At 35.9% G+C, this 21,640-nt stretch overlaps 2 protein-coding genes across 6 annotated transcripts; both read left to right on the top strand.

Moving 5' to 3' along the window:
- Positions 1 to 5,222: 5,222 nt before the first annotated feature.
- Positions 5,223 to 14,687, top strand: LOC113302756. 5 transcript variants are annotated; one of them, XR_003337084.1, is made up of 8 exons: positions 5,223 to 5,420; positions 5,510 to 5,553; positions 5,884 to 5,984; positions 6,086 to 6,141; positions 7,294 to 7,378; positions 8,815 to 8,912; positions 9,022 to 10,294; positions 14,306 to 14,687. XR_003337084.1 is itself a non-coding variant. In XM_026551695.1 (5 exons), exons 3-5 carry the CDS (start codon positions 7,295 to 7,297, stop codon positions 9,986 to 9,988), a joined length of 1,149 nt encoding a protein of 382 aa, XP_026407480.1. In that variant the 5' UTR covers positions 5,223 to 5,984; positions 6,086 to 6,141; position 7,294; the 3' UTR covers positions 9,989 to 12,231. The 5 variants fall into 5 exon arrangements, 1 of the variants encoding a protein (XP_026407480.1); XR_003337082.1 differs by having other exon boundaries at positions 5,510 to 5,984; XR_003337083.1 differs by having other exon boundaries at positions 5,223 to 5,553.
- Positions 14,688 to 17,056: 2,369 nt separating this feature from the next.
- On the top strand, positions 17,057 to 20,764 carry LOC113302755 (3-oxoacyl-[acyl-carrier-protein] reductase 4-like). Its single transcript, XM_026551694.1, has 11 exons — positions 17,057 to 17,450; positions 17,608 to 17,753; positions 18,428 to 18,481; positions 18,940 to 19,020; positions 19,122 to 19,167; positions 19,249 to 19,343; positions 19,432 to 19,464; positions 19,565 to 19,699; positions 19,800 to 19,893; positions 20,144 to 20,226; positions 20,366 to 20,764. Exons 1-11 carry the CDS (start codon positions 17,285 to 17,287, stop codon positions 20,396 to 20,398), a joined length of 966 nt encoding a protein of 321 aa, XP_026407479.1. The 5' UTR covers positions 17,057 to 17,284; the 3' UTR covers positions 20,399 to 20,764.
- Positions 20,765 to 21,640: the final 876 nt, after the last annotated feature.

Below are 21,640 nucleotides of genomic sequence, written 5' to 3'. Positions count from 1 at the left end.
AGATCAACAACATGATGAACACAAAGATATAACACAATAAACCCATTTTATTGCATTAAGGAAGATTACAAACAACAGTCCATCTCGTGGACCAAAAACATACCATTCACCCTCTTGGTAAATGCCTAAAACACTACATTTGTGGTTCTTCTCTCAATTGAACAACACCAAACTTATTAATCTCTAGGCTATTTATAATTCTAAAGATCAGGCCAAAACTTCTGTGCAACCGCTTCCACAAGCCTTGGATAACCAAGTGTCCAAGTAGTTTCCATAACCGCCAACTTCAACTGCCACCTTTTGTGTTGTCACGCCAACTAGCGCCACACCTGTTCTTGGTGGTTATAAACACTCTAAAATGGCTATAAACATATTATAACCGTTCACCTTTGTCTCACACTTTTGGCATGCTTGCAAATCCAATAACCAACTCTTAACCGTCACCTGAACCGTATTGCACAACTGTTGCGCTTTACTGAACTCGGCCTTGATCCAATGCTCATCCATCTTTGCCCTGCAAACTTCTTGCTCTAAGCCAATGCATGGTCAATCATTGTTCTTCAATCATCAAGGACAATACCTCAAGCTCATTCTGATTATTCATGCATCATATGCTTCACTTAGTTAATTTGCTTGACAATAGCAATGCCACTCTTGCATTGCTAGCTTGTTTGCACTTTTTAAGCTTTGGACCTGCGTTGAACTAATGCATAAACTAATTCTTAGTCTACTCTACCTGCTTGCATCATCCTTGAGTTTGGGCCAACTCAATTCCATGGATATGTATCAATGCCAACATCGCATGTTGCATTTGTCAACTTGGCATGTATTGTCTTCCCTTCAATGAAGCTTCATTGTGTCGGCCAATAAGCTTCATTACTTAGCCAAATGTCTTTACAATGTAGCACTACCTTTGCGCTTCACTGTCCCTGTAGGGTCTTGCCATTCTTAGCACTTGACAGTCTATGCAGTGTCTCGCAATCATTGTCGAACACTGACTTGGCCTGCAACACTGTAACGCGCAATCATTTTGCGTCACTTTCCTGGCCGGTCATAAAGCTCCCCCACCTAATCTGTTCAACATCCTCGTTGAACGCAAAAGTATAATCGCTATACTTGTCCTCTGGCCTTGTACACTTCTGAGCCTATCTTAGAAATCAACAAACTTGTTTTGCCTTTTTCCTTGCCAAAACTTTTCTACCTAGTACCATATGCCATCAATTAGCTTACTTCCTTGTGATTGATCCTACTGACTTGTATTGTTGTTGTCACGTTGGCCTATGATCCAACTTCAACTACAATCGCATATCAACACCCAAATACAACTTGGAAATTCCTCTTACCAATTCCCTGAATTAAGATTGAGTTTCACTTGAATCATTTGCGCCTAAGTGCACGCAAGCAATGATTCTTCCCAACTGATCATAATGATCATTTCCGTAGTCTTATGCCTTCACTTTTCGACCTTAGTTGCACCATGCAACATAACATGACTTATACAAAACTTGGCCTCATTTTTCAATCATATGCGCCTACGCCAAATCATGCCACGCCTTAAGGTATGCATCCTATGATTCCATACCACTCTTGGTATACGCCAGAACTTATAGCCTTTGTTGCACTTTGCCAACATCAGCACTTTCATTAGATTTGTCCTCCAAATCATATTGCAAACTTCACCTTCTTGGACTTGCATCATTTGTATACCTAAGAACCAGCACCTCGCTGTTCTTGGTTGCATTTTGGCAACACCTTGATTGAAATGCATGACTTTGATACAGTCATGACTTAGGACTAGGCATCCTCTTCACGCGCCTTTGAAACTAACAATTTAAGCATCACTTGCTTTTTTCAAACTGCTACGCTTTAATGTGGAGGAAAAAAAAATCATGTTCTTCCTAACTATGAGTTACTCTTAACTCATATACTTGATGGACTTACATCTTCATTCTTGATGCGTTACTCCATGTTATCGCTGCCAAATGACATCCCACTTCTACATAACTCTCAACAACAACTTGACTATGCCACCAACTCCTATATTTGCTTCTTTCACTTTCCGCGTCCTTTATTGCATATTTTGGCTTAATTTGCTATGTAGCATCTTCCACGTGAACTAGATTTACTTTGAACAAAAGAGACAAAAACTCTCGTCTCAAATACCCTCATTCACTACTACCTTACATATAGAGACAATTCCCAACACCAAGGTCCACTCGATCCAAACTGAAAGTATACTCAAACTTGAGAAAATACTTGCACCAACTGATTGAAACTTGTAAGACCTAACAAGTCTTGCAATAATAACTTCGTCTTCGCTTCTATGAAACAAACAAGAAAGCGAGAGAGCACCTACTGTCCCCAATGTAGCTATTCACTTTTCCACATGCACTCTTCCAACTATCAACGTTCTTATGCCACTCCCATAACGAAGCACAATATACACAATATAGTTGACACTTAGTTGAATACTCCTTCAAACTGATGCTATCATGTTACTTTAGCTTTCATGAAGATTTTTCAAAAATGACCTCATGCCATTCTTATGCATCACCGCTACTTTGTCCTTCCTTCTCCACGCATCATTAATTCGGCCTAACTTGCATCTCTAAACGCATTATGTATCTTGGCCATGCCCAAATCCTATTTGGCGCATGCTAATGTTGCATATCTGTTATGCCAATTAGCACCCAGATCTTAAAACAATATTATGCACCTTTGCACAACTGGAACAGACTTAACTTGGTGATTTTGAGCATCACCATAGAGCTCAGCAAAGTCATGTTACACAATGACTTTCGCGGATAAATCCCTTGGAAAATCTCAACAAGGCCATAATCCTTACAAATGAGGCACCATTGCCTGTGTTCCATGAAGCAAGAATGTCGCATTCTTCTTCAAACTTGGAACTCATTTTTACTGCCCATGCACATCTGGTTACTCTTGTCTTTCCCCTCCTCCAAAATCAATTTCAGTAGCAACAATTTGTTGATTTGCAGTCGACAAGAACATCCGCTTGTGGATATGATCAAATGCAGGTCTTTGGACATCCTTGTCCAAGCATATTTATCCCACTCATAAACCAGGTGCAAACACACTTCTTGTGTACATCTAGCATCAATGAAGAACTCTTTGCAAACACAAGACCGTGGTGTATCATTTTTTCCCTAACTTGCGCTTCTTTCGTCAGCCTTTCCATAAGCTTTATGCTAGATAAGAATTGTCCTTCCAATTATCCTTTCATGATTTCACATTGCCACAAAAATGCCGGTTCGTAACCAGGCTTTGCATTACCACCAAGGTACATGCATTCGATAGAGATAATTTTAATCTTCCATCAAACTGGCTACGATGAAAACACCTTCAATTCTATCCCATAGAAAGATTCTCCATCTTCTTTGCCACTGCAAAGGCCAACAACAACTTTGCCCAAGAATTTTCGCCAAATTCCCATTACAACATGTAATGTACTCGCTATTGATAACACCACAAAGATATGCATTCCAAATGCGTAATCTTTGCATAATTGTGAGAAACATGGACTTAAAAACACCTGACTTGCACCATAGAAATAAGCATACTCTTGAGTTTTGTCATACAATCACTTGAAAACCCGGTTTCTAATGATTCTCGCATGTTCGTCTAACACTTTTGGAAGGAATTTTGACACCTTCGTCATAAACTTTCATAGTTTGTTGCTACTTTAAGATTCAAAGTTCATTCCAATTGATCTTTCCACACAAGACCAACTGCTTCTAGTCTCCATACTAGTGAAACTCCAAGCAATTATCCACTGAATTCGACAAACAAATGATACCAACTTGAGTAAAAGAGAGAAAAATCAAGAACAATGTCCACAAACACCGCTCTGGTACCTGCTGTCACATGCCCATTTAATCGCCTGAAATTTTCATGGGACATGACAAACAATATTATGTGGTTCAGTGAATCAACTTTACCCACAAGTACTCAGCCTTGAATTGCACACTTTCACCAAAGTATGCATCTGCCTTCACTCTTAAGGCAATACGCAATGAAAGTCTTATCTTCTTTCTCTCTAACTCTTAATGCCCCCATAAGCATAAGAGGTTTGCCATGCATAAATGTACTCAAACAACTTCACAAGATCAGCAACATGATGAACACAAAGATATAACACAATAAAACCATTTTATTGCATTAAGGAAGATTACAAACAACAATCCATCTCATGGACCAAAAACAGACCATTCACCCTCTTGGTGAATGCCTAAAACACTATCTACATTAGTGGTTCTTCTCTCAATTGAACAACACCAAACTTATTAATCTCTAGGTTATTTATAATTCTAAAGATCAGGCCAAAACTTCTGTGCAACCGCTTCCACAAGCCTTGGATAACCAAGTGTCCAAGTAGTTTCCATAACCGCCAACTTCAACTGCCACCTTTTGTGTTGTCACGCCAACTAGCGCCACACCTGTTCTTGGTGGTTATGAACACTCTAAAATGGCTATAAACACATTATAACCGTTCACCTTTGTCTCACACTTTTGGCATGCTTGCAAAGCCAATAACCAACTCCTAACCGTCACCTGAACCGTATTGCACAACTGTTACGCTTTACTGAACTCGGCCTTGATCCAATGCTCAGCCATTGTTGCCCTGCAAAATTCTTGCTCTAAGCCAATGCATGGTCAATCATTGTTCTTCAATCATCAAGGACAATACCTCAAGCTCATTCTGATTATTCATGCATCATATGCTTCACTTAGTTAATTTGCTTGACAATAGCAATGCCACTCTTGCATTGCTAGCTTGTTTGCACTTTTTAAGCTTTGGACCTGCGTTGAACTAATGCATAAACTAATTCTTAATCTACTCTACATGCTTGCATCATCCTTGAGTTTGGGCCAACTCAATTCCATGGATATGCATCAATGCCAACATCGCATGTTGCATTTGTCAACTTGGCATGTATTGTCTTCCCTTCAATGAAGCTTCATTGTGTCGGCCAATAAACTTCATTACTTAGCCAAATGTCTTTACAATGTAGCACTACCTTTGCGCTTCACCGGTCCTGTAGGGTCTTGTCATTCTTAGCACTTGACAGTCTATGCACTGTAACGCGCAATCATTGTGCGTCACTTGACTGGCCGGTCATAGCGTGGATGTTTATTGACTGAATCCGAACTATGCTCACCCCCTAAGATTTAAAACCCTTCTTCTTTATTGAACGTTTCTCTCTAGACTCTAGTCCTTCCCTCTCTTCTCGTCCGAGTTCTAACTCCTCATTAAATCTTGATGTGTTTCATTAAGATTTGGATGATCTCGTTTTCTATTTTTTCTTCAGAATTAGGGTTTTAATCGGATATCACGAAATGAGTTTTTTTTTTTCTTTTTTTTCTACTATTCGTTATTTTTGAGAATTACGAAATGAGGGGTTAGTTTTGATGCCAATCACTATTTCTAAATCTTAACATTGATGAGAGATTTTAGTTCTTAATAATCGTCTCTTGCTTGTTTTTTCAGGTGAAAAGAGATCATAATGTATGCATTGAGTAGAGTAGACCCTGGTAATGTAGTTGGTGACTTGGTTCTTCATTTCTACAGCACCTAATTACAGTGAAACCTTATTTGTGTGGTATTAGGTTTTCATCTTAGTTAAAGAGTTCCATCAATTTTTTTATTTTTTTTCTTTCTGTGATCCCACATGTTGTAAAGAAGAGCTCATCAGTTCCTGCTATAATTAAATTCCTGATTGGTTTATGTTATTCTAAAAATGGCTGTCAAGAAATTTTATGAAATTCTTGCTACACGGGAAAGACGTTCGTTTTTAACATTGATTTAATTTAACTTACTGTGAATGGTGAAAAAGTGAAAGGAGTTATTGAAAGTGAATGTAGGAATGGTATAAATGTCATAGAGAAGGAGGGATGGTCAGTTTTTCTCACTAATGAGATGTTACTCAAAGCGCCATTCATCAGAAAGACTGGACAGAAAGATGGTGCGTATTTTGGGTTTTCTTCATTAAAGTAACTTTTTGTTGTATTCGATTCAAGGGACCTTGGATTTAATGATTGGGGTTTCCCTTCTTTATCTTTTCAGATATTTCTATCCTTGTAGATCAAGGCTTATGAACTGGAAATTTCTTTATGATCAGGGTATTCTTTTCTTTTGTTTTCTAAATATAATTCAGTAGCGTATATTAATCTGCCTGGTCCTTCACACTGTTATTTTCCGATGTCAATTGGTTTTAAGGTTAGTGTTTTCCATTTTATGGAATCTGTGCTGGTACATGTTGCGCAAATAACGGTTACTAAGAGATTTCCCAGTAACTTCCACAAACTTTGCTTTGAGTAGTTGGTCACTGCCACTGGTCGCATTCTTTGTTAGCGTAGAATTTGGGGACTTCATGTCATTTTTGAATTTGGGCATAAAAAATCTCTGACAAGTACCATAAGGATTAGAACTTCATCAGTTTCCGAATTTGGAATTGCCTGTAAACAACCTCAGTTGCCAGAAAGAAAAAGGACTTTCAAGACTTCATATCCTTAAAACCCAATGATAACACGTTAAATAAATCAGTGCCTTGCCAAATTGAGAATCTAGTCGCAGTGCAGACTGTACTTGATCCAAGTTGAAAGGAACTCTGTGGAGAGCCGAGAGCATCAGTTGAAGTAAACGGGAAAGGGAGATATCACCACAGCTTGGGAAGTTAGGACATTGAGATTTAAAATACTTTTATATTTTTTACCGCATTGTTAAAAGTTCAACCTATTTGACACTCACCGAATGGCTGCACCGTAATCAAATAAAAAATTTAGTAGGTGACCCACACAAGCCACAGACTCAGCGTTGTGTGCATAAATTTTTTTATCCAGTGAATTCTGTGTTGACGCTCATAATGGTAAGATTTCTAACTGTTCATAGCAGACTTTTGTTTGAGTAGTTGGTCAATGGTTGATAGTCGTAGAATTTGTGAACATCTGGAATAGCATTACGCTATATATATGTAAACCTAGTTTGATCTTAGACCATCTTGCTCATAATGTGACATTGTCAGTAGGCATGGTTAGTAGGGATTGTCTACTGTATAATTTTTGTACTCAAATTCCTAGGTACATGGAACATGTGTAACTACCTATTTATGACATGTATTTAAACATGTCAGTGGTCATAGTTTCTGTTCTTTTATGACATGTAAAGGACTCCAGCAATAATATTTGGTGTTGTGATATATTGTCGCAATAAGCAATTACTGTGTACTATCTCTTATTTTTCATACATTAATCTCTCGGTGTTGCTGATTTCAGGATGCCACGCGTTCAAAGCTTCTCGAGGCTATTCGTGCTGCTGACATACATTCTTCGTGAAGGCTTAATCGTAATTTCAAGATTGGTAATGTTACATACTGTACAGAAAGTTCATCATTTTCTTGTTTTGTTGAAATCTTGAGAATGGAGTCGGTAAAGATATATATTCATAGCAATAGAATGTTTACTTAGCAGCAAAAGATTTGACTACTGAAGAATAACGAACTTTGTACAGTGTTTTGTTAGTTTTGAATTACTAAACCAATCCTGCCAGGTAAAATGGTTCTTGTTCCAATTCTAATTTTCATTGATTTCTTGAACTTTTGTAATGGAATTACTGCATCACGAACGTTTAACTGGGAACTAACGAGTCAGTTGTCAGGTGCTAGATGTGGCTATCTGTCTTGTGTCAATTCGAAGCCCTATACGGAACATCCAAGAATCTTGCTATTGGTTTTCACTTAGGAGAAGACTTTTTTCACCAAATTCTATCTCACATCACCTGAAGTCACATTCTTAGTTAGCTACCTTTTACCTACTAAATGCTCAGCTCCTCGCACGTTCTTCACCCATTAATTCTTCTGTCTTGGTTAGTGACCAATCTAAAGAAAAAATAACCATTAAAGTTTAATTCCTCACCAAAAATTCTTTATTGACCAATTTTTTCTAATAGATATATTTTTTTAATCAATTTAAAAATTAAAATATTAGGGTGCATTTTGCTATTCTTGATTTTAATTTTATAAGCTTATTATTTTTTATTACAATACATGCGGCTTCTAGTATATGCCTATATATTGACATTATAAGTATTTTCTTTTTGTAAGATTAGCTGGTAATGTGTTAAAAAAATTGAAGCCTGAACCCGGTAATTGCCAAATATTCCCAAATGGAGAATTTAGGAAGTAGTCTAGGAGCTATTGATCTATGCTACAATTTTTTTTTTTGAGATGATAGTAATGTGTTTACCACGGAACGTACGAACTTAGGGCGCTCTAAGGTGGTGAAGCATGAGAAGATATGCGACGATAGTCAACGAGTCTTCATTTCATTATCCTTTAGTACGTTTGGTTCTAGCCCTAGGTGTTATTGTAATCTTCCAAAGGGTTTAGAGTTTCATAATCGGGTGATGATGCTAATGACCTGAATCCACAACTCGTTAACACCAAAAAATTTATTAATCGGAAAGAGAAAAAAATCATGCTTGGCAACATTGTGACGTCAAACAAGTGAACATTAAATCGGTGACTCAGTCTTTATTTTTTCTCGTGTCTTCATGATTCTTGCATTTTAATCACTATCATCTATTAAAGTTTATGTCTTTTATCATTTTAATCCTTGTTTAATGCTTATAGTCTATCTAAAATTAAGGTTTTTTCGATAGTTTATATCACTTTTCAAACTCTCTGAATTTTTCTTAATGAGTTCCTAATTTCTCAGGTTTCTCCAGGATGCGTTTGCAGTTTGATTTATCATCAATGGCTTTTGCCTTAACGTATGTTGTGATTGTTGCGTTTGCAGAGTACGTCTTTAAGCTTTTGCTTTCCTTTGTGGATTATGTTGATGTTCAAGGTTTCTCTGTTATTCTGTGGACTGAGTTATCATTCCGATTTAGATCAGTAAGTCATAAGTCAATCTTTCCCCGGTTTTCCGCCAATTCAAAAAAATTCATTTCAGTTATAAGCAGAAAGTTACCTTACTTTTCATTCTGTTGTGGTCAATTACCAGCTGTACAGGTTTCTCGCCCAAAAATCTTGCCATATCTAAATGTTCCCTTAGTTATAGTCAAAGATTATCCTCAAAGTTAACCATAGTATATTCCCAATATCTCATTGACTATACATACATAAACCTTTTTCTACCAAAACCCAATTCCAGTCTTTTTCATACCTTATTAATCAAAATGGAAGAAGAAAGCTCTAGTCAAGTGGTGGATCTAGTTAATAAGTTCAAAAAAGCAACCTTAGATCTTGGAGACTCTACAAAAATTGTAATATGTCAGCAGGATAATGATATCAATGATGAAGAGGATAACAAATGGGAGGCTACTGCGATTGGAAAAGTAATCATAGAAGGAAGAATGAATTATCAAACTATGGAAAAATGGATTGGTTTTACTTGGCCATTCATCACTCAAGAAGATATGAAGATTATTGAGCTTGAACCAAATATTATGCTTTTCAAGTTTAACAAATGGGATCTGATAAACACAGTCATTAATGAAAGACCATGGAGTGTCAACAACCATCTTCTAGTGGTTCATGAATATATCCCAGGTATGGTCTACACTGAAAAACACTGGGGATTTCAGCAATTTTGGATACAACTCAAATACCTTCTTCCAGAGCACATGAATGTTTTTTCAGTTACTAAGATTGGGGAAGTAATGGGTGAAGTTATAGGGATTGAATCTAAAGATGTTATCCCAAATGGAAATATTCCAGTAAAAGTTTGTGTCAATGTTGATCTCTCCATGCCTCTTAGAAGAGGAGTGAAATATGTTACGAATTCAGGAGTTAGTCGATGGCAGAAATTCTTTTTTGAGAGGCAACCAAGAGCCATTTGCACTGAATGCTATGTCATTAACCATAACAAGGGAGCTTGTAAGGATGCGGCTGAATATTTTTTGAAAGCCCATGAGAAGCCGTATTTTTTTTGGGAAAGTTACCAATGTCAGGAAAACTATTACTTCTAGGTCTGCTCAGGATGCGCCAATAGCCAGTAAGACTATAAAAAGTATGTCAAAACAACCACATTTGTTCCGCCAAAAGATGAAGAAGTTATTAATCTGGATTTTCTTCTCACTGCTAATATGGATACTTCGACTGAAGATCAAAGACTTGGAAAATGAATTCGAGTAGAGGAAGTTGCCTTAGTCATACCTTCTGATGCTAATTCCAGTCCACAGAACATTAACTCAAGCATCAATACAGTTGCAGAGACTAGTCTCAGGGTCACTTCAAAAGAAGATCAAACTGGAAGCAATGTCCTGGAGACTCAGGTAATTTTAAATACTCATATCTTCTTAGTTTTTGTTTATACCCAAGTCATTTTAACTGTTTTCACGTATTCACTCGATCTCATGCTATTGTTTTTGTTGGTCAACACATATTTATTATTAGGGTTTTTTCTTTAATCATAGAGTTAAAACCTTTTAGTATTTATTGTGCTAGCATAGTTATTTTGAATCATTACGGTTTCCTTGCATAAGAAGTTACATTCATATTAGTTTTCAGGGTTCGAGTAATTTTTTTCTTTACATTGGTTTTATAAAGAATTTTATTCACAAAGAATCTACACTCATACAGTGAAGGTTATCTCTTGGAATGTTCAAGGTCTTAAAATTGTTAATACTAGAAACTAAATTAGAGATTTGATTAGGACACAAAACCCGGATATTATCTTCTTATGTGAAACCAAACTTCATGAGGATAAGATGAGATCTCTTGTTACTCCTTATCAATTCCCTAATGTTCGCTACATATCTTCGGTTGGCTTGTCTGGTGGTCTTACAATAATGTGGAAAAATGGATTCTCTTGTGAAGTTTTAGGTTCCAATAACAATATGTTCCATTTGCTTATTCAAGATGACCCCAGCCAACCTGAGTGGCTATTATCTTGTATGTATGGGTATGGTAAAGGTCAGAGGAAAAAAGAACAATGGGACTTCATCAATGAAACTGGTAAAAATGTTACTAGTCCGTGGTTAGGAGATCTCAATATTCACCTCTCTAAGGATAATTCTTCTACTTCTTCTTATTCTGATGGCTGGATTAAGTCAATACTTCGGGATATTGGATTAGATGATTTGGGTTTCATAGGCCATGAGCATACATGGACAAATAACAATCTGGGGACAAGGCAAAAAAGATCGAGAATAGACTTAGCACTAGGTAATGCATGTTGGATTCTTATTTTCCTTCTTCAAAAGTTCTTCATCAGAATCAGCTGGGAAGTGATCATTGTCCCATTATGCTCATTACTGATTATAATCAACCAAAGCTTTGGAAACCTTTTAAGTTTTTTCAAACTTGGCTGAATGATAAAAGATGTGCTGTTGAGATAGCAAAAGCATGGAGTAAGCATGTTCAAGGATCAGCTGCTTTCAAGTTAACTAAAAGAATACAATTTACAAGAATTACTTTATCTAAATGTAACAGAGAACACTTTGGTGACATCAATCTTAAGGTGGATACTTTGTAACAACAACTCTCTGATATTCAAGCTCAAACTTATTCTCAAGAAAATACTTCCATGGCTTTTGAAATTAATGAAGAGCTACAAAAATGGCATCATATCCAACATGAATTCAATAAGCAGAAGTCAAGAGATAACTTTCTTAATCATATGGATAATAACTCCAAATATTTCCATAACATTACCAAAAGGAACAGAACTAGAAACAATATTGATTCTCTTAAAGATCAAAATGGTAATTGGGTTCATTTTAGAGATCAAATTGCTAAACTGTTAACTGATAATTTTCAAGACATAAGTATTTCTTCTCATCCTTTGATTGAAGAAAGATTTTATTCTAATCTTCCTTCTATTATTACTGAAGAAGATAATGCTTCTCTTGTGGCTATCCCTACTAATGAAGAAATTTTAATTGCTCTCAAAAGTATGGAAAATTGGTCAGCTCCTGGCCCTGAAGGATTCCAGGCAGGATTCTATAAATCTCAATGGAATATTGTGGGAGAAGATATTTGTGATATGGCTAAAAGTTTTTTCACCTCTAAGCACATTCTTAAGTCTCTCAATAAGACATACATCTCTCTCATACCTAAGACAAGAAAACCAACAACTCCAACTGAATTCAGGCCTATCAGTTTATGTAATAGTTCGTATAAGATTATTTCTAAAATCTTGGTGTCCAAAATAAAGACCTTGATGGATAAAATTGTTTCTCCTTATCAAGCTGTTTATGTATCTGGAAGGTTAATTAATGATAATACAATTATTGCACATGAACTTATTCATTCTATGAAGAAGAAAGAAGGTGAAAGTGGTTGGTTAACTCTCAAGGTTGATATGTCTAAAGCCTTTGATAGACTAGAGTGGTGTTTTATTATAAAGGTGATGAAGAGTTTTGGTTATTGTGAGGAATTGACTAATCTTATTCATCAATGCATCAACAGTACAACTTTATCGGTTCTTCTCAATGGCTCGCCTTGTTCAGATTTTAATCCCTCAAGAGGTATTCGCCAAGGAGATCCACTAAGCCCATATCTGTTTATATTGGCCATGGAATGGTTTTCAAGAACACTTACTACAGCTCATCACTCTAAAAAGATACCAGGTATCAAAGCAGCTAGAGGTGCTCCTCCTATTAATCATTTGCTCTTTGCAGATGATTGCCTAATCTTTACTCATGCTAATTTAACTAGTGTGGTTAATCTTCTTCATGTTATTGAAGACTTTAGCCCACAATTTGGTCAGATCATTAACTTTGACAAATCATCCATCTTATTTAGCAATAATTTGGAACCCTCTTTTGTGACACTCTTAGTCACATTCTAAGAGTAAAGAATATAGATAATAAGGAGAAATATCTTGGATATCCTCTTCCAATTTTTTTTTTTGAAGCATCCTCTTCTAATTGGTAAGTCTAAAGTTCAATCTTTTGAAGATATCAAGTGTGCTTTTGAAAAAAGACTTGCAAATTGGCAGGGTGAGAACATGTGTCAAGCAGGTAGAGGCACAATGTTGAAGGCTATCCTAAATGTTATTCCTATGTATCATATGAGTACATTCAAGATTCCTAAACGTTTAATACAACAACTATATACTTTGCAAAGGAAGTTCTTTTGGGGTTACAAGTCAAATAGAGGGAGTAATCCAGTTTTTTGGTCAACTTTATGCATACCTAAAGAGATAAGTGGACTGGCTTTTAGAAATTTAGAGATGTTGAATCATGCTCTACTCACGAAAATGGCTTGGAGAATCTGTAAGCAATCTGATCTCTTGTGTGTTAAAGCACTCAAAGCTAAATACTTCAAAAATGAAGAGTTTCTTCACATAGAAAAAAGATAAGAGTAATTATTCATGGATATGAAGAGGAGTTGAAGTAGGTCTAAAGTATCTTCAGCAAAATATTTGTTTGGAAGTTAATAATGGCAAGAAGACTCGTATTTGTAAAGATTTCTGGATTACAAGTTGGTTCCCATATGTCCCAGTCATTCAAATTATATGTATGTCTCAGAACTTATTAATCAACTTACTTCTGAATGAAACATCAACCTCCTAAAATCTCTTTTGGCAGCTGAAGTGGTAGAGAAGATTACCAGAATGCAACTCAATATTAGTGAAGAAGATCAAGTCAGATGGAAACCAACAAGATATGGTTTGTTCATAGTCAAGAGTGCCTATAACAAACTTACTAAAAGCAGTTTACGACATCAAGAATCCCTTAATACAGTTCCCAAATTGGTTTGGAAATCTCTATGGAAAACGAAGCATTCACATAGAGTTAAACTCTTCATATGGAAATGTCTTAAAGAGATAGTTCAAACTAGAGACAAGATATCTCGGTATAATGGTGAAATTGATACTAGCTGCAGCTGTTGTAATCATGCTGAAGAAACACTCTTTCATATGCTCTTACAGTGCAGACATGCCAGAATGGTTTGGAGGTGCCTTAACATCAATATAGATCAGGTTGCTATAACTGTGGCAGTATCAAAGAATGGATTATTTCTTGGTTCAGTTCTCAGTTTTCAAATGGAACCGAAGTGCTAAGAGACTGGAGATTAACTCTAATGGTGGGCTATTGGATAATCTGGAAGGAGCGTTATGAATGTGTTTTCCAGAAAGAAACGATTAATCCTTTGTCGACTGTCTCCAGAATAAGATTTCATCTGCAAAACTTTTTTCTTGCTTCGGTCAAATATAGCAGTTCAATCCTCAACTGCTATTGAGACACAACAATATCTAAATATTGATAAAATGTTTGTAGATGTTTCCTTTGATAAATTTACTAATACTACTGGCACTGGTATGGTTTTGATTTCAGGTACAAGGATTTATGGCGGAGTTAAGGGATCGTATGCAGATGGAGTAATCGACTCATAGGCTGGAGAATGCATGGCAATTCTAGAAGGGCTGAGATGGGATAAAGCTCAAAAAATTAACAACATCCACCTTATTGCTGATGCGAAAGTTGTAGTTCAATCTATTTTATCTGACAGTATGCAAGTCAGATGGGAGAACTTTTACCTTATTAGAAGTATCAAATCTTTAGTTATTTATTTTCAGTTTTCCAAGATCTCTCATGTTAGAAGAGATCTAAATAATTTAGCAGACAATATTTCAAAACGGGTTAGGAGAGACAAACTATTATTGGAAGAGTATAAGGAATACTCGCCACGGGTTCAGTCTGTACTGCATATGCATCCACTGCCTATTCCTTCTCAATGAATAAAATCTCTATTGTTATAAAAAAAAAACAGGTGAAAATTGTTTTTAAAATAGTATAGCTTATAATTGAAAAAAAACACTACTGTCACAATTGTGTTACCGACTAATTCACTAAGACAAAACAATTTTGGATTCTCTTACTTATAGCCCATATTTTATTAATGATAACCTATACTAGTTATAACACACACAAAATATTCTTATATTAACTATAACCTAATCCATAACCGAATTTCTTAATTGAGTTTATAAGGACTTAATAGCTAGTTAATTGAGCCGACTCGAAATAATACCCATTCAAACCTATTTTAGGCTACTCATTTGAAAACAAAAACCTGAAAAAAAGATATATCTTCCTCAAACCCAAGATAAGTAGGTAACTCAAGAAGTTATTAAATATCTAGTGTTACGTTTAAAATGAAAGAATTTATAATTTAAATTATCAATTTAAACCAACAATATTCTGCTTGGTTTGAAGGTTCACCAGAACCAAACAAAGATTTAACGACTTATGCAATATTAAAATCCTTTTGTACCATTTGAAAACTAGTTAGGTTTAATAATCAGTTAGGTTTAGTATGCTTTGGAGCATCCCTAGAACGATCCACCTAATAAGAAAGAGTTGGACCATAAAATTACTATTCACTCTCGTTTTCTAAGATCCTAGCATCTGCTTTTCCTTTTTGCAGAACTTTCTTTGTGATAGTGGCTAGATATTAATGATGATGGTGCTTGAGGCTAGAATGGTGGATTAACGTTTTTTGCTACTTCTGTAGAACAGTTGTTCTTTCCCGTCTCTGTGTAAGTGGTGCAGTTGTTGATTGCTTATATATAGATGTGAGACAACTCTCGGGAACACGTTGTATCGGGATATGGTTATGGTAGTGCCGCGCTAGTGCTGATCTTCATGGTGATGATGCACCAACACCAGCTAGGGGTTTGTTGGCTAGTTTTTACGGTTAGGTCGTGTCATTCCGAGTATGTTTCTAGGTTTATAGTTGGACTCAGGCTTTGTATTTGACACTTAGATCTTGGATATGATACATTTGTTCGTTTTAGAAAATTCAGTTGTTAATCACTCGAAGTTTGTCGTTTGTTGGTCACTAGGAGGATGTTATTTACCGTGTATATAGTTACGTATTTTTGGTCTATGATTGTTCTTGAGAGCTTTAATCAATGATTATCCCCTTTTTGGTTCATAATAAAAAAAATTAGCATAACAATTTCTTTTTCTGAATAATTATGATTTTTTTTTCTTGGACCATTTTTACGAATATTTTTTTTTTGTTTTTGTTTTTTGGTACAAAAATATATATTAATAAAAATAATTCAACATAATTTGGATTAGGTTGCAGACACAAGCAGTTTACGTCATATCCCAATTGAGGGGAGTTCCGTAAAGATCACAGGTTGCTCATTATCAGTTTACTTGCTTCCCATCTTGCCAAGAAATGCTCTAATTCTTACTTATCACCCCCGGAAGATTGTTGCAGCTGGTTTCAATTTGGATATTAGCGGCCTCTATTTGCACTCCTCAACTCCAAGCTTCTAGTGTTGTAAGAACCTCCCCTACCTCACTGGTCTGAGTTGAGCTGTTTATCCTAGTTAGTTCACTATTCTAAACAATATCTACATTGTTAATCGCAGACGTAGACAAAAAAAGTTTAAAAAAAACATAAAGGTTAGATTTACATCTTAAAGTATATCACGATATCTTTGTTTTCCGCCGACTTGTCAGCCACAGAATTTGCCAGCTGACAGTGGAGGCAAAGAAATCTTCAATTTTTAACAGCTGGAATGAAGATTAACCTGCTTTCTTAAATAGGTCTATTATATTAGATAAGATTAGTAATCAAAACCAAGGTAGTAGCAATACCAGGGTCCAGGGCAGATTCTAGAAATATAAGTCTATTTTCTAAAGCTCATAACCTCAACATTTTGTATTTTTTTTCTTTTCTTTCTTGTTGTGTTTTTTTCTTTTTCTTTTTATGATATCCTAAATTAGTGATCCCTATACTGTTTCGAGACTCCTTAAATTAGAGTTGGTTCCGACAATTACGGAACTTAAAACCGTCTGAAGGGAGCATGGGAACCGTAAGACCATTTTCTGGTTCTCAATTTCTTCTTGTACTCTTATGTTTGGTAATACTCAATATTTATCTTTACTCGCAAAAAAAAAAGTAAAAAAAAAAAGTAAAAGGAAAAGAATGGGAAATCCTTGCTTTCCTACCTTGTATTCGTTTCCTTTGGTACAATGGTACGCATACAGAAGTGTACACTTAAAAAGTAGAGGAGCAAAAGTAGTAGATTGTATACTTGTCAGTCAGCGAGGAAAAATAACTCTTTCAAAAAAACAAAAAAACAAAAAAAAAAGAAGGAAAAATAGGATCTAATCGTTTCGTGTTTTTTTTTTTAGGTTTCATCGCCATACAGATTTTACCCACGGAGGTTCCAAGAGCGCCATTTTCTTTTGTCCTTTTACCTATCTTTTTATATAAACCCGATACTGGCGATCTCGTTTACCTCTTCTTCTTCCAAATTCTTGATTCAAAGATTATCATCTAGAGTTCCTTTCATGGCTACTGCTACTGGATCCGCTATCACTTGTGTCGGAAGAACAATTTCGACTCAATCTGAATCTCGAAAGATCCTTAACTTTCCTCACTTCACTCCCATTTCTTCGATTCGATCTTTTCCTGCTTTACAATGTAGATCAATTAATTATTCTTCTTCATCAAGTGGTAATAATCTTTTGATTCTTCTTTTCATTTTCGTTATTTCCTATGAGATTTTGTACGAATATTCAGTATTTGCTTGGTTCTCATGAAACTCTTTGAATCTGGTGATTCAATTTTTTAGGTTATGTGTTCTGTTGATGGATTTTGAAATTTCTAACAGGAGTAAGAACTCAAGCTACTGCAGCGGTTGAAGCAGCGACTGTGGAAGTGGCTAAAGATGTAGAATCTCCAGTGGTTATTGTTACTGGAGCTTCTAGAGGCATTGGGAAGGCTATTGCTTTGTCCTTGGGTAAAGCTGGTTGTAAGGTTTGTTTGTCTTTTACAATTTGATGTTTGTTAAATGCAGGAGGAGAGATTCGTTAACAAGTCGAGAACAGGATGTATTCATGGAAATTGGGGTTGAAAATAGTGAAGTCTTTTCAGTGATTAATTTACTGTTATAGTTTAACTGGGCTAGTGTGTTTTAGTTATATTTCAATGTTTATAGATGTTTATGGAATGTCTAGTTGTCTATACAAAAGTATTTGTCTACTCAGAGTAATTTTATTTTCTGCAATGATTTTGTGCTTTTGAAAATGAATCAAAGGATGCTGCCAATGAAGTATTGCACCTTTTTTTATTAAAATTACTACACTTTGTTGAGTCCAATGTGTCTATGTACACTTTCTTGTGCCAGTAGTGCAAAATTGTAGAATTGTGAGTGTCTCCATGTCCACTTGCTGTATGGTGTCCTGCGAGGCTATTAAAGATTTTTATTGGATATGGTAATTTTTATTAACATTCATAGTCATATGTTTATGAATGTGGTTCCTTTGGCTTCTCCATTTTTCGGGTTATCTGAGATACTCACTGTAGGTTCTCTCGAATTTTAGCATGCTCCGTGAGGTTTAGTTTTTGTCCCGCTTTGCTAAATTAGTATAAATTGATACTTGCTTTCCTTTCTGTTCATGGTCTTGATTGTTTTCACATTTTTGTGGTAGGTCCTTGTCAATTACGCAAGGTCTTCAAAAGAAGCTGAAGAAGTTTCAAAAGAGGTTAGTCTGAACTGAGGATTTTTTTTTTTTACTTAATATTAGTATTTGCTCCTGTTTCCTTACTTTTAAATCGTCCGTGTCTATGATCAAAGATGCTATATATTTGACAGCTTAATCGACTGGGGTAATTGACTAAGCTGGAAATTGTTTCATTATTCTTAAAAAGAAAAGTTAATAATTGTTTAAACCCCGGTGCACAATGTTGGCACATTCTTCGGTTTTGCTTCAGCTGTATGAATTCTTTGGTTTTTGTAGTTAATGTACCATAACGAAGGCCAAAAGCCCAACTCTGTAGATTACACTACAAGCTATTGAATGTATCTTGAATGGTTTCTGCTAGTATACTGCTCTATCTGATGATTTCTTTTTTCATCTATATTTCTAATTGAACTTTTATTCTGGTGAGTTTCCATAGTTCAATGCACGTGAGAATAACCAACGTATATGCTTTCATGCAGATTGAAGCTTGTGGGGGTCAAGCTCTTACTTTTGGGGGAGACGTTTCAAAAGAAGAAGATGTCAATGCTATGATTAAAACTGTAAGGGACTTGCTTGTTGGTTGGCTTATTGGAATACTTTCTTTTTTGTTGTTGGTACTTACAAGTTCTGGTTTGTTTTCATTGAATTGTCACATCTGCAGGCAGTTGATGCATGGGGAACAGTGGATGTCTTGGTTAATAATGCAGGTTATCAATTGTTCACATTCTTCTCTGTCATGTGTTAACATTGATGTTCAGTTTCATCCTGACATGTATAAATGGTTTCAGGAATTACTCGAGATGGTTTGTTGATGAGAATGAAGAAGTCTCAGTGGCAGGATGTTATTGACTTGAATCTTACAGGTGTATTTCTGTGTACACAAGTAAGTATCTTCAAACAACGATCTGGCTAGTTTTAGGTGCAGAGGCTTGAGATCTCCAGATTCTAATTCTATCAACTGCTCTTTGCAGGCAGCAGCTAAAATTATGATGAAGAAGAAAAAGGTATTCACTGAAGTTTATCTAAATTGGCATTTGATTATTTGGACAAGGTAGATCTTAAACTTTGTTCTGAACTCCTAGCTTTTGATTACCAATTCTACAGGGAAGAATTATCAACGTAGCATCCGTTGTTGGCTTGATTGGCAATGCTGGACAAGCCAATTACAGTGCTGCAAAAGCAGGAGTCATTGGCTTCACCAAGAGTGTTGCTAAGGAATATGCTAGCAGGAGTATCAATGTAAGAGTTTCATATCTTAGGCCCTCAAACCTAGTGTTGTACGCACTCATACTTCAGTATTGTCAATGGTAATTAATTACATACGTCGCATCTCTTACAGGTAAATGCTATCGCCCCAGGGTTCATTGCGTCTGATATGACTGCCAAACTTTCAGAAGATATTGAGAAGAAAATCTTAGAGACAATTCCCTTGGGTAAGACTACTTTCATCGTCGATTGGCCAGTTTTCATATCATTTCCTCCCCTCTTCGTCATTTAGAAAACATAATCATTAATTATTTCCACCCATGGTCCACTTAAACAGATGAACTTGATAGACCTGATATCCACCCTTTACTACATTGTTTTGCTACCCCCCCAAGTCTGTTTTAGAAGTAAATAAATAGAAACACATGAATAAGGGCGAGGCACAGATCTCATATCTAATGATCATAATTCTTACAGGACGTTATGGACAACCAGAAGAAGTTGCTGGTCTAGTGGAATTTTTGGCTCTTAATCCTGCTGCTAGTTATATTACAGGACAGGTATAGTAGTAGTATACCAGCCCTGTCATTGTGTATTTTCTTGTTACATTGAGCGAGGGATCGCATTTGTCACAATATTGGCATTTCTATCTTGCTTATCAACTTAGTCTCATACTGTCTGAATTTGTTTGTCTTGTAGGTGTTCACAATAGATGGAGGTATGGTGATGTAAGAAGCTCCAATACCCCTCTTCCCTCGATAGCGACTCAAACCTGAAACCTTTTTAGGGACAGATATAAACGAACCGTCAAGTTCCACCAAATGTTACATGGGACTGGTTATTTCAAGCCATGTTTGCGATTAAGGAAAATACCAAGTAGATAACACTGATGACCAAATATCCAATCTGACTGTCCATTTGGGGGACCACATTTGCTTAAAATTCAGCTGTTTGTCTTCTTTTTTTGCCTTCTCTCTTTTTAGTTACTTAGCCAAACTAATGAGTTTAATTGCTGTCAGGTTTTTGTTAATTGTAAAAACTTGCTGAGTGATTGGTGCTTGTCTAGTTATTGTGTCCAATATTATGTCTACTTCATCACGGATTGCAAGTTTGTTTCTGGGAAAAAAAGTAACTTTTAAAACGGCAACATCCAAGAACTTGGACACCATAAAAGATATAAATTGTTTCGAATTAAGTGGACGGAGACATAGTTTTGTTGTTCACATACTGGGGATCTTTAGAGTTAAAAAACCTTGTGGAGCAGTAGCACTTTCAATTAAACTGTATATCATTTAAACTGTAATTCATTTGCCCCAAGTGTTGGGTCCTGGTTGTGGACACTGGCAGATTTCTCAATCTCTTTGGGGCTATTTGAATAGGAAATTATAGAGAACTGATGGTTATTTACGTAAATAAACTAGTTCAGCTTGCTAATTGTATTAACACAAGGGTTAGGAATTTGGGAATCTGGATTAGAAAGAATAAGGAGCAATAGATGCATCACTATATTGTTTTAGAGAGATTATTAAAGTAATTGAGTATTAATCAATAGAGTTTCAACTGTACAAGATTTGAAAGAATAAGGAGCAACAACAACAGATCCATCACTTAATAGCTACGACAATGAATACCACCAGTGTTTTCAGGAGGAGCAAAAAAGTAAGTTCTGAGATTAAATTTCTAGAACACTCCTTGTTGTGACGCCGCTCACAAGTCTGCAAAAAACAAAACTCTATGGACCCATTGCATCAGTAGTACGTTTTTTGAGTGTAGATGGTGGCTTAAGTACGTTTTTTGAGTATAGATGGTGGCTTAATTTCTGTAACTCGGTACAAATTTCGTAACACTAGTTCACAGATATAAATATATTGTTCATATCCGCAACATCACATGGTTCACACCATGTTGCGGATTCTGAATGGAAGAAAATTCAATAATTCTGCAACTGAGAAAATCCATAACTGCAACAGCTTG

The sequence above is a fragment of the Papaver somniferum genome, chromosome 8 (genome assembly GCF_003573695.1).
Source record: "Papaver somniferum cultivar HN1 chromosome 8, ASM357369v1, whole genome shotgun sequence".
Lineage (NCBI taxonomy): Eukaryota > Viridiplantae > Streptophyta > Magnoliopsida > Ranunculales > Papaveraceae > Papaver > Papaver somniferum.
This window is presented reverse-complemented; position numbering and strand designations above follow the sequence as displayed.